Source organism: Lepisma saccharinum, chromosome 3 (genome assembly GCF_977018435.1).
Source record: "Lepisma saccharinum chromosome 3, izLepSacc3.1, whole genome shotgun sequence".
NCBI classification, from domain to species: Eukaryota; Metazoa; Arthropoda; class Insecta; order Zygentoma; family Lepismatidae; genus Lepisma; species Lepisma saccharinum.
This window is the reverse complement of record NC_139231.1, coordinates 35,456,948-35,473,637: the sequence shown is the minus strand read 5'-3', so window position 1 is coordinate 35,473,637 and position 16,690 is coordinate 35,456,948. Positions and strand designations below refer to the sequence as shown.

At 37.6% G+C, this 16,690-nt stretch overlaps 1 protein-coding gene across 1 annotated transcript in view; it reads left to right on the top strand.

Annotated features, from left to right (window-relative positions):
- LOC145984974 (von Willebrand factor A domain-containing protein 8-like) overlaps positions 1 to 16,690 on the top strand; it is a 443,428-nt gene that overhangs the window by 332,672 nt on the left and 94,066 nt on the right. The window contains exons 16-19 of the mRNA XM_083118428.1: positions 1,311 to 1,467; positions 2,429 to 2,609; positions 5,371 to 5,576; positions 7,264 to 7,415. Coding sequence (XP_082974554.1) covers positions 1,311 to 1,467; positions 2,429 to 2,609; positions 5,371 to 5,576; positions 7,264 to 7,415 — 696 coding nt within the window. The remainder of the gene's footprint in view (positions 1 to 1,310; positions 1,468 to 2,428; positions 2,610 to 5,370; positions 5,577 to 7,263; positions 7,416 to 16,690) is intronic.

Below are 16,690 nucleotides of genomic sequence, written 5' to 3'. Positions count from 1 at the left end.
AAATTAAGAACATTATGCTTGTCGATGTGTTTCTATACATACACATGTACATCTTGGGACATGGCATATACGAGGGCTATTTTTTTTTCAACCTCCGATAGGGCATGAAATCAAAACCACAGTGAATAGCAAAATGGGTTTATTGAAAAAAGTTACATACACGTATAATCTACTTTTCAACGTAATCACCAAGAAGATTCAGACATTTATCGTACTGATGCACCAGCTTTCCAATACCCTGTCTGTTGAGCCAGGTCTGCATGGTATCCTGAAGCTCCTCATTGGTGCAGAAGCGCCGTCCTCCCAATCACTTCTTCATCGCCGGGAAAAGGTGGAAGTTACTCAGCACCAGGTCTAGGATGTAGGGAGGGTGATCAAACACTTTCCAGTGGAATCGTTGAAGAAGGTCTTAGGCTGACGCAGCAACACGCATCGGACATTGTCATGAAGCAAGACAATGCCTGATGACAGCATGCCTCTCCGTTTGTACTGGATGGCTCTGCGTAGTCTCCTCTCCGTTTGTACTGGATGCCTCTGCGTAGTCTGTGCAATGTCTCACAGTATGCAGCCGCATTGATTGTGCTTCTCTGCCTGTACAAATCATATCACACTACACACCTCGCACTTGACGAAAGAATCGATTGTAGCAGACATCTCTACGTGCCCGACGCTCAGCTCCAACTGAAGCGTTGGCCTTGGCAGTCGTGGTGGTAGTGGCAGGGGGGATGCCAATCACACTGCGTGATGCTCTGCCATCAGAGGTTGATAAAAAAGATAGCCCTCGTACAAGATGTGGCCTGAAATGTTTATGAAACCACTGGTGAAGTTTGCACAGTATCATTTTCATTTTAAATTTTAAAAATCTGCAAGAATAAATAAATAGTAGAGATGGACTGAAATGATGTTTTGCTAATCTAATAAAGCACTGATAAAATTAACTGATTTGATAGAAAATTACAAAGAACACAAATACTTCATTAACCTAGGTAAACCACACGATTAAATGGATTTTGTCTTTGACAAAGCAACTGTATTATAAAACCAAGTCACATAAATTACACATTATTTTCATAAAAGTATTAACGAAATGGAAAAATTTGCATTATAGTACAGACTCCATATAGATCTTTGAAATCAGTATAATTATCAGTAATTTTAGTGATGCACCATTATGCCTATGTCAGTAGGGTCCTGATTATTCTGTTCCTTCACTGATAAATAGAATTAATTCTTATTTATTTTTTACATTGGGTATTATATTAACTTGCCCAATTGCTGTTTTGATGTTACTTACCTTAAAAATCTTGCAGAGACACAACAGTCCAGACACTGACCCTGCAGCCTACTGTGTTGGAAGGCGTGGTTGTGTATGAAGATTCTCCATTGATTCGTGCAGTTAAATTAGGCCATGTGCTAGTTGTAGATGAGGCAGATAAAGCCCCCACACATGTAACATGCATCTTAAAGGTAAGATACAAAATGATGTTGTATATTGTTCTGCATTTAAGAAAAAACTATATGTTCAACAATTGTAATTATTTGCATATTTCTATCAGGGATGATGAAATATGAAATTTTTGCCAATGCTGATAACCAATATTCTACCGATCTCATGTAAAATTCCAAATGTTCCTTGAACATGAACCTCCTTAATGTATGTAAATAGGTAAAACTGCAGGGGGTTTTCCTTGAAAAATTGTCGGTAATTTTACCAGTATGCTTACATCAACCCCTAATTTCTTGTAATTATGTAGTTTCAATAAGATCAGGGTATGATATGATTGGCTTGGGAGTAAAACTTATAAACCCACAAAAGTATGAAATCGAGAAAAATGCAAGTGAAAGTTCATCCATTGCACTGTGGGTGCACACGTTTCTGACCAACACCAGCTAATGACACTATTGTACAGCAACTGGAGACTGTACAGCAGCTGCACTCAATTTTGAATGGAGTATGGGTTATCAAGTTTTATTCCTGACCCGCTTAATATATTGAATGCCTTGGCTTTTGCCGGCCCCCGTGGCAGAGTGGTTAGCACATTGTGCTAAGATGCCAGGGGTCCCGGGTTTGAATTCCAGCCTGGGCATAGATGTTTGTGAGTGTCCATTCGTCAATTTAATCATGTCATCACTCATCCCCATCTTCGCAAATTAGCCAAAAGTGACCTCTTCATTTATAGATATCAACTCAGTATAACTTTGTTAATGTATTTCTCTAAGGTGAAACATTAATTATTCCATCAGAAGATTTTAGTTATTTATAAATTGTGAGCTTCAGTTAATCATTTAATGCTGTAAAAATGAATATGTTGTTGTGATAATTTTGAACCTAAGATACAATAAGCTCAAACTTAAGGTTCATAGTTTTGCCCTAAATAAAAAGTATCTACACCAAAATCATGATCAATGTCATTTTTACTCCTTCCAGACACTCGTTGAATCAGGAGAGATGATTCTTTCAGACGGTCGAAGAATTGTTCCTTCAGGTGATCCTAGAGCTAGTGCTCAATTGGGCAGCATAATACCAATGCATCCAGAGTTCAGAATGATTGTATTAGCCAACAGACCTGGTTTCCCTTTCTTGGGAAATGATTTCTTCGGAGCACTAGGTATATATATTTTGTTTCATGGGATATTTTTTCTCACATATTTTAGTTTACAATGTTTTACAACCATTGGACTTTTAGTGGTGATAGATAAAAAAATTGCATCCATGCTTGGCAAACTAGTTTCTTATTATTACCTTTTAATTTTCCTTTTCCTTAATCAGGGTTCCCAATTGTCCTAGAAAAATTGTTCTATGATTAAGGAAGTGAAGGTATTACTTAAAATAAAAACTGAAAAAGTCAGGGAATATTAAATATAATGATATGGCTTTTTTCATGTAATAAGCATTTATTTAACATGTAAGAAGAAATATAGAAAAAACATGGCACTTTTTACATTATCTTCTTAAAATAATATACTGAGAACAGAGTTTAAAGTACGTTAAAACATTACAGAATGGTCTGAAAATATTTTTCCAACTCTATTAGTTCTAAAGTTGGTGTCTGAGGTAACAGTGATGTGAATGGTGAGAAATCTTGAGTGACTGTTTTATTCACCCACTCAAACCCTTCCCCCTCCCCCTACCTCAATGGCTGAGCACTCAACTTTTAGTCTCACCACCAAAGTTTCTGGGTTTGAGTTCCAGTCTTGCCATTGTCTGTGAGTGTCCCTTCATCAATTTTATCTAATCTTTACTCTTCCTCATAACCCCAAATTAGCACAAAAGCAATGTAAAATAACAAAAATTTTTAAAAAAAATACCACCCAGTTTTTATGACCCTTTAAATTAGCATGCAATGTATAATTGCACATTACTGGCTGCTAGCACCTATTCTAACACCAAATTTTGAGAAAACACTTTTTTCTGATCTTCAGATAAACAAATGTATTTTTACCAGTAGTGGGGGCTAAGCACTCAGAGTTGGCTAAGCAGAGCTAAGCACTTGGCTTAGCTCCTTCTGTTTGCCCTTGTAACCAATATTCATCAAGACCTGCCAACTTCAGTACTGACTTCAGATTTTCCTTCTCTCCTAACTTGTAATTTTACTACAAATCCACAACACCCCCTACCTCTCCCCCCAGAATTCTATACTATTTTTTCTACATTTAAGTTACTATTTCTATTTCCTTAGAAGGTTAGATCCCCACCACCAGCAAGAATGAAATTTATTCATCTGAAGGTGAAAGAAGAGATGCTCTCTTGAAATATAGTGTTAGAATATATAAAGCATTCAATTAACATTGCATGCTAATAAAGAACCATTGTCAGGAGAGAATATCCTTCTTTTGTTTTTCACAAAGACCAAACTTATGGATAATTTGTTTCCAAGTTTACTTTTTCGTCCCTCCCCAATCGAAAATTCTGGATAAACCCCTCAAAAGGATGGGTGCTCAATTACTACTGTTGTGAGTAGTATGAAGGTTGTTACAACATATATAGTTTACGATGTACAGGGTGTCTGAGAAGTCACCATACCCCTAGGTTTGTGTATCACAGAGAACAATGTCAGTGTAATTTTAGTTGTGGTATTGGTAACACTGCTTTCATGGTCACAGACAGCACTGTCTGGTATCCCTGCATTCAAGGTCGTGTGGAGCATTTCAGTTGTGAAGCCATGGCTGATGTGAGTGGTTGCGGTTACACAGTTGAGGAACGGTTAGTAGCATGTGTGTGGGTGCACTAATGAGCACACACAGGGCAAACAATGACACAGGTAATGACTGCTTTCAGAGATCGCTTTGGCAAGGACCCACCTCGTAAAGCAACCTTGCTTGATTGGGAGAAACGTGCGATTGCTTCAGGATGTGTCAAAGACAGTGAACGTAAGAAGACGCGTGAGGAAACATGTGCTGCTGTTGCTCGGTCAATTGCGATGTCTCCAAATAAATCGATTCGCAAGAGGACAGCTGAACTGAATATACTGCCTTCAACAATCCATGACCATATTAAAAAAAGATTTGCATATGAAAGCATTTAGACCGACGTTTGTGAATGGATTTTCTGACAATGACATGGAGCAGCATGTTGCAGCCTGCTGTGCTTTGTTGACACAATTTCCAAATGCTGTTTCTCGCTCGCGAGTGTTATTTTCAGATGAATGTGCGATATATCGCAGTTCACACAGGAGGAATGTGGTCTTCTGGTCTAAGGAAAATCCTCATTATGTGCAAGAGTTGGAACAAAACCTGCCTCATGTTATGATATGGGCCGAGATGACATAACGATACTTGTTCGGACCATATTATTTTGATGAATATGTGAATGGACATTCTTATTTACATAGGTTGCAAACGTGGTTAATACCTCAGCTGCAAGAGAAGGGAATCATGGATTGTGTGTGGGTACAGCAGGATGGGGCTCCAGCCCATTTTGCTCTTCAGGTGCGTAATTTCCTTAGTAAACAATTTCCAGGGTGCTGGATTGGGTGTGGTTCTCCAACATCTCCATCCCCATTGAAATGGCCCCCACCAAGCCTGGACCTTACAACAACTGACAACTCATTGTGGGGAATAATCAAGTCACATGTCTCTCATCATCGGTACAGGACAGATGAAGAATTGTGTGAAAGTGTGGAGGAAGCATTACGAGAGATAACTTCTCAGATGCTCCGCAACATGTCAAGGAGGACATGGAGATGCATACATCTGTGTGTACAGCACTGGATACATAGTTCGTATATGTAAGTACTGAACTATAGTATGTACTTAATAAATAAACTAAAATTACACTGACATTGCTCTCTGTGATACTCAAACCTAAGTGTACGGGGACTTCTCGGACACACTGTAACTCTATAAACACATGCATTGATCTCTTTGTAGGTGACCTGTTCAGTTGCCATGCAGTAGACAACCCAAGTGAAGAGTCTGAAATAGCTCTCTTGAAAAGCTATGGCCCAGATGTACCTGAGAAAACATTAACAAAGCTTGTGAAGGCCTTTGGGGAACTGAGGAGCCTGGCAGACCAAGGGCTTGTTGCTTATCCTTATTCCACGCGGGAGGTTGTCAATATTGTCAAGCATCTCCAGGTAGGGTAGATGAATTTTGTAGTACATTCATTCTCTACACTTCCCAAGGTCGCTTTCATATTTTACATTCCATTTTCTACACTTCCCAGGGTCACTATTTCTTGATAGTGATCAACTTAGGGAGCTTTCATACCAAAGTGATGAGTGACGAGTGCCACTTGGAAATGAAACTTCAGATATAAATGCAACTTTTCGTAACACAGTGACATGACAAGCTGCATGTCACTTGTCATTGCCTTTGGTGTGTTAGTTGTACATGCACGGTGAATGATTTTTCACAGAGTGGATGGGACCTGTGTTGCTTGATGCTTGGCACTCCAGTGTGAAAGTTACCTGACACCTTATACGGACAATTTTTCAAAATACACTGTACCAGTAAATAATATCATTTCCAGGGATAAGTACCAGGGAAACTGCAATGTATACCCTATTAAAACCACTATTATCAGAAAGTCAGACCCCTCGTAGGTGTCAGAATATGCAGTACAGCTACAACTACTTCACTACTAGACTGCACCACTTACAAAAGTGGCCTCTCCCGAGGAAAATGTTCCATGATTGCTTATGTTAAAACAAATTCACACACCTGTTTAGCAGGGCTTCAAGAGTTGGTTCACTGGATATTAATTGATATTCGTCATTATTTTCAGCTATCAATACAATTGACAAAACATGTTAGGAAGAGTATGAGATGAGCTGCATTACAGACTGGACATCTGTTAGGTTACAAATGAAGCACTGGAACTAGGACATAAAACTTTCAGTTTTTCTTGCACATGGCACTAGTTACTACTTTGATTGTATTAAACAGTACTCATTAGTGATTTAAAGAAGGTGTATAGTGACAGGTTACATATTGTAAAAGGATAGAATAGTGTTCATTTCTAAGGCTCTTGATGTACCACATTTATCCATTTATGTTGAAGTCAATTGTGGTTTTGTTAACTTCCAATATCGAATTTTTATTACAGATACATTGATATAAAATTTTAAGTAATACCTAAAACCTCATTAATGTATGTAACCGGGCTATAGTCGTGAGTTTTTGGAATTTGCCATACAAAAGTAGTATTCATAAATTATAAAGTTATATTCACAAAAACAATGACAAAATAGAAGAATTTTGTGCTTAATCACAGGCTATTTACAGAAATATTTCATTGATAACTTATATGCCTGTATCAGCCAATGCTAATAGAGTACCAATTAATCTGTCCATCTCTAATTTTATTGCAAACAATAAATGACAGTACATTAAAATTTTAAAGAAAGAAAACAATTGTCACCAGTAGGTATACCTGATCCATGCTGTACATTTATCAATGCACAATTTATTGTATGCAGTTATTTTAAAAAAATATATTTTTGAGCACCTCTGTTCAGTATAATTTTTTTTAAAAAAAATAATTATCATTGTTATCCCAATTTTGATGCTGCTCACCTTGCATGTGCGTGACTTTCTTTTTATGTTTAGGTTATTGTGCTATGAAGCCAGGATTTTGGTTTGATTTGTTGTGTTTGTTTCTTCATCAATACACCACTCATCCTCATTATCATGATTAAACCAGAGAGATAGAACTAAATGAAACAATGTTGCAAATACAAATCAGATTTTACTTGTTCTTTCCTTATTCCTTATTGTTTTGATGATGTAATAGAAAGTTGTTTATCCTTCTTTTCTTTTAAGCAATTCCCTGATGAAGGCTTAGCTAGTGTTGTGAGGAATGTTTTTGACTTTGATGCATACAGTCAAGAAGTGCAGGATATGCTAAGACGTACACTGCATAAGCATGGTATCCCTGTAGGAGTAAAGGCATCCAATGTTTCCCTAGGAAAGGAGTAAGTAGCTACATAATTCTCTTAATGTTAGTGACAATGGTTCTACATTAACATTGCTAAGTAGCTATATCTTTCATGTTGTAGTAACATCTCTAAAATAATACATAATGGCTTTGTGCACCAGAATAAAAATTAGTGCCTCAATAAAATGTGTCTTCTGTACATTCAAGGAATCCAGAGAGCTATATTTAAAACGTCATTACTTCTCCTCTCAGGGTAGTAATCAGAAAAAGAAAAGAAAAAAACAACTGAAAAAGCACCCATGTGTGGTGGTCGTCCATGTCATTTGTCAGTATTTCAGAAACATCCAGAGGTATAAAGCAAAGCCAAAATTTGTAAGACTTAAATACCTACCAAATAAATTAACTCAATTGGCCTCCATTAATCTGACATGAGACAACAATGATTCTATATTGACCTGTCAGCAGTGGTGATTCCTCCATGTAGGAAGTGAGGAACTTCCTACAGTTTCATTTATACTTATTTCCAGTTTTCTACTTTTTAAAAGTTCAATGAGCATTATAAAATATTGAGCGCAATCAAGGTTTGCTACTCGACTGTCAAGTGTCAATGTGCTAGCTATCACCCACTCGTTCCAGATCTGTTGCCCAAAGACCGTCTTTGCCTGCCGCTAAGGAACCTTTCTCATCGTAATACAGGCAGATGGGTGAGGGGCAGTGCAAGGGAGGGGGGTACGTGGGGGGTTGCCCAGTTATACGGTCGACGAGGAAGGTCCCGTGGGTTCCTCAACAGTGATTCCAACTCTAGCATAAAGGTTCCAAACCTAGCAAAATTTGAACTTCGTTGGCACCTAGCACTCTGTGTTTGGCATAATGTAAAATCCAGCATCATCTTATTTTTAAGAAAATCTCCAGACCTTGTTTGTACTTCTCTAGCAGACTTGTTTCAAACAAAAGGAAGTATGCCGACCAAGGGACAAGCTTTTACAGGCTCTGATCCATCCTCTTGTTTTCATCTTTTCTTTATCCTCCCCGATTTAAGAAGGTAGGAACATTTTATAAAAGGAAATCGGTAGAAAGTTGGAAGTCACAAATAAAACAAACGGACACCATTACCAGTCATAGAATTTTCTTCAACTTTTTTCAAACACTAAGTTAAACTTTTTTTTTTTTTTTTGAATGGTCGAAATTCCTAATGTTGCTTATAATCAATAACGCAGTTCACAACTCCAAAATAGCAAAATAAAATTGAACTTAAAACTACTACAGTCATTAGAAAATGATAATAGTAAATTAATAATAATTGTATAATAATAATCTTAATCCACACATGACAGCCAGGGAGGGCTGCAGCTAACATTACAAATCTAATGGCTAATCCAAGGTACAGGCAATACATGTCACTGTGTAATTGAACGCTTTTTCGAAAACTTTCCTCAGTGTGTTTACCATAACTTCCTACACCCCAAAAATTCCACAAGTCGCCACTGTATCAGTATCAGTTCACAATCTTGGCCATTTGTGGAGGTGATGTGATCAATGCCATGCTCTGGCTGCCTTTAACCAACAGGGTTGCCACTAGGTACCTATTTAACTGAGGCAGCGTGGACCTCAGAGCTGCTTGATGCAGGGACAAGGTCGGAAAAATTCCATCACCCACCTAGAGAATCAAAGTAGGGTCCCCTACATGTCAGTCAGATGTCCTCTTATTGAATGAACCACTTGAACCACCATGGCTCGTTTACTAGTTTGTGATATGGCATTCCCATGATTCCTAAAAAATCAGTAATCAGTAAGACCAGTATTATTATTATTATTAAAAAAAGAGGATGCCAAATATAGGACTGACCACTAAAATAGAAGACTCCTCTCCATTTACGAAAATCCCAGGCATTCCACTGATACAGGATAATGCCTCATGTCTTGTGCTGCAAGATAATTTCATTTTATTTGTAAGAATTAACAGTGTGTCCTGTAATAAGGAACAAGTGGCAATGCTTCAAAACTTCCTGTTCACATCTGGTTGCTTCTTATAACTCCATTGGGTCTGAAGATACTACAAATATGTTTTTAAAATATCACTAATTGTGGCCTGGTGAAAGAAGTGCTGCTCATAATTATAAATAAATCACTATTGATCATTGTTACCTGCTTAATGTAATGGTTCCCAAGCCATTGCTCCTGTTTCTTCTATATAATTACAGCAGCGATGGGATTTTATTTGCTAACTTTGCATCACTAGACATTAACCACTTGGCAAACCATGAACCATAGATTTCAGTATTAGATATTGTACCAGACCGATATAAAATGGCAAACATTTAATGAAGGACCTGGATGATTCATTCACTTTAGATAATTATTGTACCACAGTAATGCATTTTTGACAGAAAAAAATTGTTCCTTTTCAAAAATGCAAAGCCAACAGCAGCGTATACTCTGGGTCATCTAGGTAATCGCAGATGACCCGGCTATATTTATTTTTTTAAAATATACATTTCTTCGCAATATTCTTCCAAACCAATTTCGATGCATACATTTCTTTGCTTCCAGCGTGCAAATGCTTCCAACCATTTGCCGCTGAATGTCCGGGAACCTTTCTTCAGCCTTTGGAATGACGTAAGGGTGAGATTCCACCCGCTTCCTTTACAACCCTTGGTGAGGAGGAAGGAAAGAGGGCGGAGGAAACACTGCCTCTCAGGTGCGGTGATTCCGTGGGCAGGGTAACCTCCTTGTGGTGAGAGTCCACCGGTAGCACTCTCCACCCCCAGAGTCTTTGCCGTTCCCTCCGCTGTCAACCATTGACCTCCTACAACCCTCATCTGCAATTCTCTCCTGAAGGCTTTTGTGTCGTCGCTAAACATAGAAGCTGTGTTTTTTATGGCAGGGAAATTTCTCAGGAACGGGAATTTTGGGTTATTGGGAAGTTCACCTTGCAAACAAGAAGACTGGAGTTCAACTACAAGTAATCGGGTCCTGGGATAAGTTGAATTTTTCAATTAAATTAATATTGTTTTTTTTTTATTTCACTAGTGCACGTCTTTCATTTTATATTTCACAGGTTTTTTTTTATGGCTTTATAATACTGTCTTATTTTATTATTTGAAATTCTACAGATATGTATTAAACTGCAATTACAAGAATTAATTGATTGTGGTCGCAGCAATAAGACAAACATTCCCACACAATATTCATAAATCCGATATGGATCCTGACATAAATTGCACAGAAACTTTTGGAGTTTGAGGATCAAGGGTTGGAGATTATCCACTCGTTAGAACCAGCATACGCCACTGAAAGCCAAGGTGTATGAATTAAATTTTAAAAATTCATGAAAACAATAAGAAATTGTAGAATAGTTCACTGAAGTAAAGACTATTAGGACTGAACAAATACCCATACTTACGCTCATACCAATTCCCACCAATAGCTATGCCAATGCTTCAAAATTGTAACAGTTAAAAGTTGTTCAAAATATTGATTTATATTAGTGTGTAAGTATTCCACTCAATTTTATGCATGAATTTACCAAGAGTTTTGATTTAAAATATTCAAGTTACATCAGAATATTAAAATACACAAAATTGAGTTTTTCACACAGTACTGCTGGAAAATAAATGAAATCTTCAAAATTTGCATATTTCAAGGATAAGTGTTGTGTGGCATTTTTGTGGATCCTGTAAAAGACCAAAACATCAGAAAAATATCAGTAACTAAATTCCAAGCAATACTTTCTAATACCAATACCATTGGTATCGGCCAATACTGATTCATTGGTATCAATTCAGCCCCACTACTTCAAGAAATACTGACTGTAAAATTATTTGCAACTTTGCCAATATACCAATATCTTTATCATCCATGCAGCAGTGATTAATCTGTCCTACCCGTAATTAATAGCAATACTGTAAAGTTTGTTAGCTAGGTATAATAATGTGTATGTCAAACTTAAAATGAGTTTGTAGTGTGCATTGAGAATGAAACAAATATTTCTAAAGTACTTTTTCTCCAAAGGTTTCTCTACATAAATTTTAATATCTCTGATTACAGGCCGACAAAGGGAGAAAGAGGAACTGTGATCTCTTAGCAATATGGGAAATTTTTCACAAGATTCTCTAATAACCTTAAATCAAGATGGACTTTCACGTTACAGTGCAATGTGCTTTATTTATGGGTTAGAAATCACATGAACACTGTATATGAAGTGAGAAATGATTTTTGAAGAGGTTTATTAATGTCTCAATTTGGATTCTTTTGAACAATGTAAGCTATCCATTCATATGTTCCAGATGAAGCTTCTGTACCTTCATTTCTATATATGTCACTGCAGGCAGTGTAATTTTATGTGTTTGTAATGAATTTTAACTACAGTGGAATGTTACAAATGCTGTAGAATAAATCATATATGAAGAATAAAAAAAATTAATTATATTCTTTGTCTCATTCTCAATGCGTGTAACAAACTTAGAATATGTGTCTGTCCACTGACAGTCCACTTTATTAGTGACACCAACTTAGTACCTAGTAGGACATTGGCTGGAATAGCCCTTCCAGGCTACAGTTCGGCAAATGGTGTGTTGTGACATGCTATTCAGGGTGCCGACCTTGTACTCAAGTGTTGTTTGTATACTGGTTTTCTTGTTGCCTTGGAAGTTTTGGAAAGTTACTTTGTTACTTTTTTAAAAGGGACTAAGTTACAGTTATTTTGCTCAAAAGTAATTCACAGTTAGTCATGAAAAAGTAACCAACTTACTTTAACAGGTACTTATTTCTAGATTATCTATAACTTGTAGAATAATTCTCTGAATGTTAGTGACAGTGGTTCTACAGAGTGGTCACAAAGTGGGCATATTCCCCTTTATTTTCTACACTATCATGTTATTGGTTGAATGCTTGATATGCACATATACCTGGTAGCTTAAGAGTCCAGAACATTGGTGTGGAGACTGTTATTTTTGTAGCACAGCCAAATTCTGTGCAATGTTCTGGCACACAGATGGTGGATTGGAAAAGAGGTTCTGAAGCTTACCCAGCTCCTCTAGTCTCGACCTCACCTCTAGCGGTTCATCAATGACCGAGTTAGAAATAACCAGCATCACACAATGCAAGAGTTAGGAGCAGTTGTGGAAGATGCCTTCACCCTGGATTATCTCCCCCAAAACATCTGCCAGAACATGACAGAATTCAGCTGTGCTACGAAAATGACTGTCTTCATACCAATGTTCTGGACTCTCAAACTCGGGTATGTGTGCATGTCAAGTATTCAACCATAATCATTGTATTATCGAAAATAAAGGGGTGTATGTGTGACCACTCTATACATTAGCATGCAAAGTTAATTGTACAATATTAATTGTTTAGTGCTTTTAACTATACTTATTGTAACACTACATTTCAAAAGATCACCTCTTCTCTCATCTTCAAGTGAACAGATTTATTTTTGCCGATGGTGGGGATTGAACCTAGGACAGACCTGTGATTTGATTACAAATCCAGTCCACTAATCAGCCAACCACAGTACCCCTGCAATTATGTACTAGTTTTTGCTCTACTTATCCTACCATTTCTAACTTTTGAGCAGAGGGGACTATATTTGCTTGAATTCTACACAGTGAGTTATAGGGTTTTGAGCCATTGCTATGAAGGCAATGGTTAGTACACTAGATTTGTACACATCTATCATAGGTTCGATCCCCACCATCACCAAAAAGAAATTTGTTAACTTGAAGATGAGCAAAGAGGTGCTCTCACAAAATGCAGTGTTAGAATAAGCATAATTAAGGCACTAGACAATGGATAATATTCAATTAACATTGCATGTTAATTTGTAGAATGTTACATGTATGAACTACAAAGGGGTTACTCTTTCTTTACTAGTAACGAAGAAAATTAACATTAATTTTCATTAAATTTTAACAAATCTCACATGTTTAAATATTAAAATGCATAGGTGTGAAAATTGATAGTATATCCTTATACTTGATAAATTATGGGATGCATGGCTTTTGCTTGTAACAAATGTATATACAAAGAGTACAGCGCCTTGAATAAGGTAGTGTGGAAAAAGACCCAAGAAACTGGTTCCCCGAGACGATGACAAGTAGATGGCAGTGCGATCGACCCAGGTGCTAATTTTGTTATGAAAGTAATGCGGCTTAGTTAGTTTTTGGAATATATTGTGTAGATTTGTTTCTCTAGAAAGGCGGTAAGTGAATTGATGGAAACAGTTATATTTGTGGAGTGATTTGCAGTCACGAAATGGCATTAATTTGGAAAGAAAAGTAAAATAAAATTAATAAATAAATAGCATGCGTAACACAAGAAGAAACATCGCAATGTGATTCCGGACGTCAGGTCTTGGACTGTGTATTAGAGTTTATTTTTCTATGTTATTAGAATATAAATAGTATCCTGAGAGATATTTCATACCGAGGCGACAAACCACAAATGTCGCTTGAAAGCAAGCAGTCGGAAATCAATGCAGCCTTTCGAACCGTAGGGACAAAAGCTCTGACTGCACCGTTTCCTCAAGGAGATTTTACACCAAAGCAACACGCGACAAATGATACGAGGATTTCACACCAAAGCGACACGGGTCATTCGGTCCAAGGCAACTTTCATACCGAAGTGACAAATGTTGCTTGGAAACGAGCAAATCAAGAGCAACATTTCACATCGTAGCGGCATGACGGGAAGCACAGGCAAGCGTTCGGTTGGTGAAATCCTCAAGCGATAAGTGTCGCGTGCCGCTTGTCGCTTTGGTGCGCAATCTCACTAAAGCAAGACACTCATTGCATCGCGTATGCGCGAACAACAACCCACGGCAACATGTTGCAAGCTATTGAGAAAATGGCCCAGTTTGAGCGACGCAGAAGCGACGAAGCGACACGTGTGGCTTATCGTGTCGCCTAGATCTGTTGTTGTAATGTGCGGTTTATCGTGTCGCCTCTGTTGTTCGCAAGCAATGCTTGCTAATAGACTGAAGGCACCATGTTGCTTGTCACTTAGTTGGGAACTCCCCCTGTAGCGCGTCGCTTCGGTCTCAGCACCCTTCCTTTAAGGAGCTTTCCGACCGAAGTAACAAGTAGCACGCAAATACGCCATATGAACGTGTCGTTTTCTGTTTGGACCCTCATGTGCAATTAATGCTATTTTACAGTCTGGAAGTGTGTGTCACTAGTATGACAGTGTGAACATCCCGTGTCGCTTGTCCCATTGGTTTGAAAGTTGCCTTACACTCATGTCGATGGCACTAAGAAAGTTTTGTGAGGTTCCCCTTGTCGTTTTATGCAATCATCATTATCATCATCGCCGCGATTAGTTTAAAGCGGAAGAAAAGAGACAGTAAATATCAAAAATACAAATGCTTCAGTGTGTATATCTTTAAAAGAAATGATGATGATGATAATAATAATGAACCTAATTCATACAAAAAAATTTAGTTGCCAAGAGCATTCCACGTGTATTTTTTCTCCCGTATTATTAACGAAAGTATGACGATAACAGGACGTGGTCGACTGTCTAGAATGTTCGTTAATATCTTCGCGACCACTGTACCAAATATCATAGCAATTATCACATTCATAGAAATGCTTCATGTAAAAGAATCAGACGTTGCAGCGAAAACTCCATTTACTTCCATTATAAGCAGTCGAACACCAAGCACCGGGGTCAACACCAGCGCCTCTAGCGGATCATTTTCGAGTGGAACCAGCCAGAGAGCGCAGAACCATACCGTTTTCCACACTACGTTATTCTAGGCGCTGTACAAAGAGTAACATTTTCTTTCAATTTTTTTTTTTGGAAACCATAATTTTGTTCATTGCTGTTGAAATATGCCAAAAAGCAAATGCAAATTAATCATTATGTGGAAAAAGTAATTGTTTATTGAAACAATGTTAATGTAACTCATTACTTTCACTGTTCTCTTGTACAGTCAAATTAAAAATTCGTCTGGTTAGGAATTTATTAAAATGCTGAAATCCACACAATTTATACCTTATCATGAAAAACAATCTTGTATCATGTATTACCTCTTCATATTTACCATTATCTAATTTGGCTTCCAAAGAGAAATGTGAATGATAGGGATGTTAAGGTATGTTTAATGCTTTCATAACAACTGCAATTTATTCATAACAGTGTGCATCTCTCCACAATTGTCTCTATCCTCTATTATCCACCTTCATTGTATGTCAAAAAATGACTTGCTGTAGGTAGTTTTATTTTGCTCATTTGCTCCAGCCTTCTCCACTCATGAAACAATTGTCCTTAGAAATTTTGTCATCACAGTTCTGGAAATGCCAGCATCTGCCATTCCTGTAACAACAATAGCACCCTGTTGCGGAAACACATAGATTAATCTCCCATCCATTTGATTGATGCCACAAGCTGGCTCCTTTATATTCTGTGATCTGTGAGTCATGTGTAGGGTGACCATACATTCCATTTTGACCGGGACAGTCCTCATTTCAGAGGCATGTCCCAGGCATCCTGTGCATATTATTAAAAACCACTATATGTCCTGTTTTATAAAAGTCTTAAGAGTTAGCCTAAAAACCAAATCTAAATTCAAGAGGTATTTCATGCTAAGAAGAAATGTTGATGGAACTTTTAAACTAGCATCATGGCAACACCATGGCAAAACAACTGGACTGCGTTTCAAACACTTTATAGCAAACAAAATGTTCCATTGATTTCAATAATGTTTGATCAGACAGCAGTTTACTGTTTAAGTTAGCTGCGTTGTGAGATGTATGTGAATGAATAAGAAATGGCCAAGAAGCATAATGTAGTTTCAGTGTGGACATGCAACAACAGTTTCAATTCCTGCATCTTGGTTTGGTTTGATTTGATTTATTTTTCTGCCACTTTTGGCTAATTGCGAAGATGGAGGTGAGTGATGATATGATGAAATTAATGAATGGACAGTCACAAACACCCATGCCAAGGCAGGGATTCGAACCTGTCGCCCCTGGCTTGGAAGTGTGGTGTGCTAACCATTCAGGCACAGAGGCCAGCAGTTCCTGCACCTTGACACAAACTCAGAAGAAAAAATCTTGTGTTGTGTGTCAGATATGCGGGGAGTTTCATGAATGGTTGGGAAAGAATAAAGTTGTTCTCAAGATGATTTGTTCTTGTTATTCTGGTTAATTCTTCTGGCATTCCTCAAGGTTGATCAGAAGGGACCAGGAATATTACACTGAGATTACAATAATTAATACCTTTTGACAACAGGGGATGATATTTCATGTATTGCTTATGATGTCTCATTTATGTGATGCATACTTTAATGAACAATAATAACAAAACTTT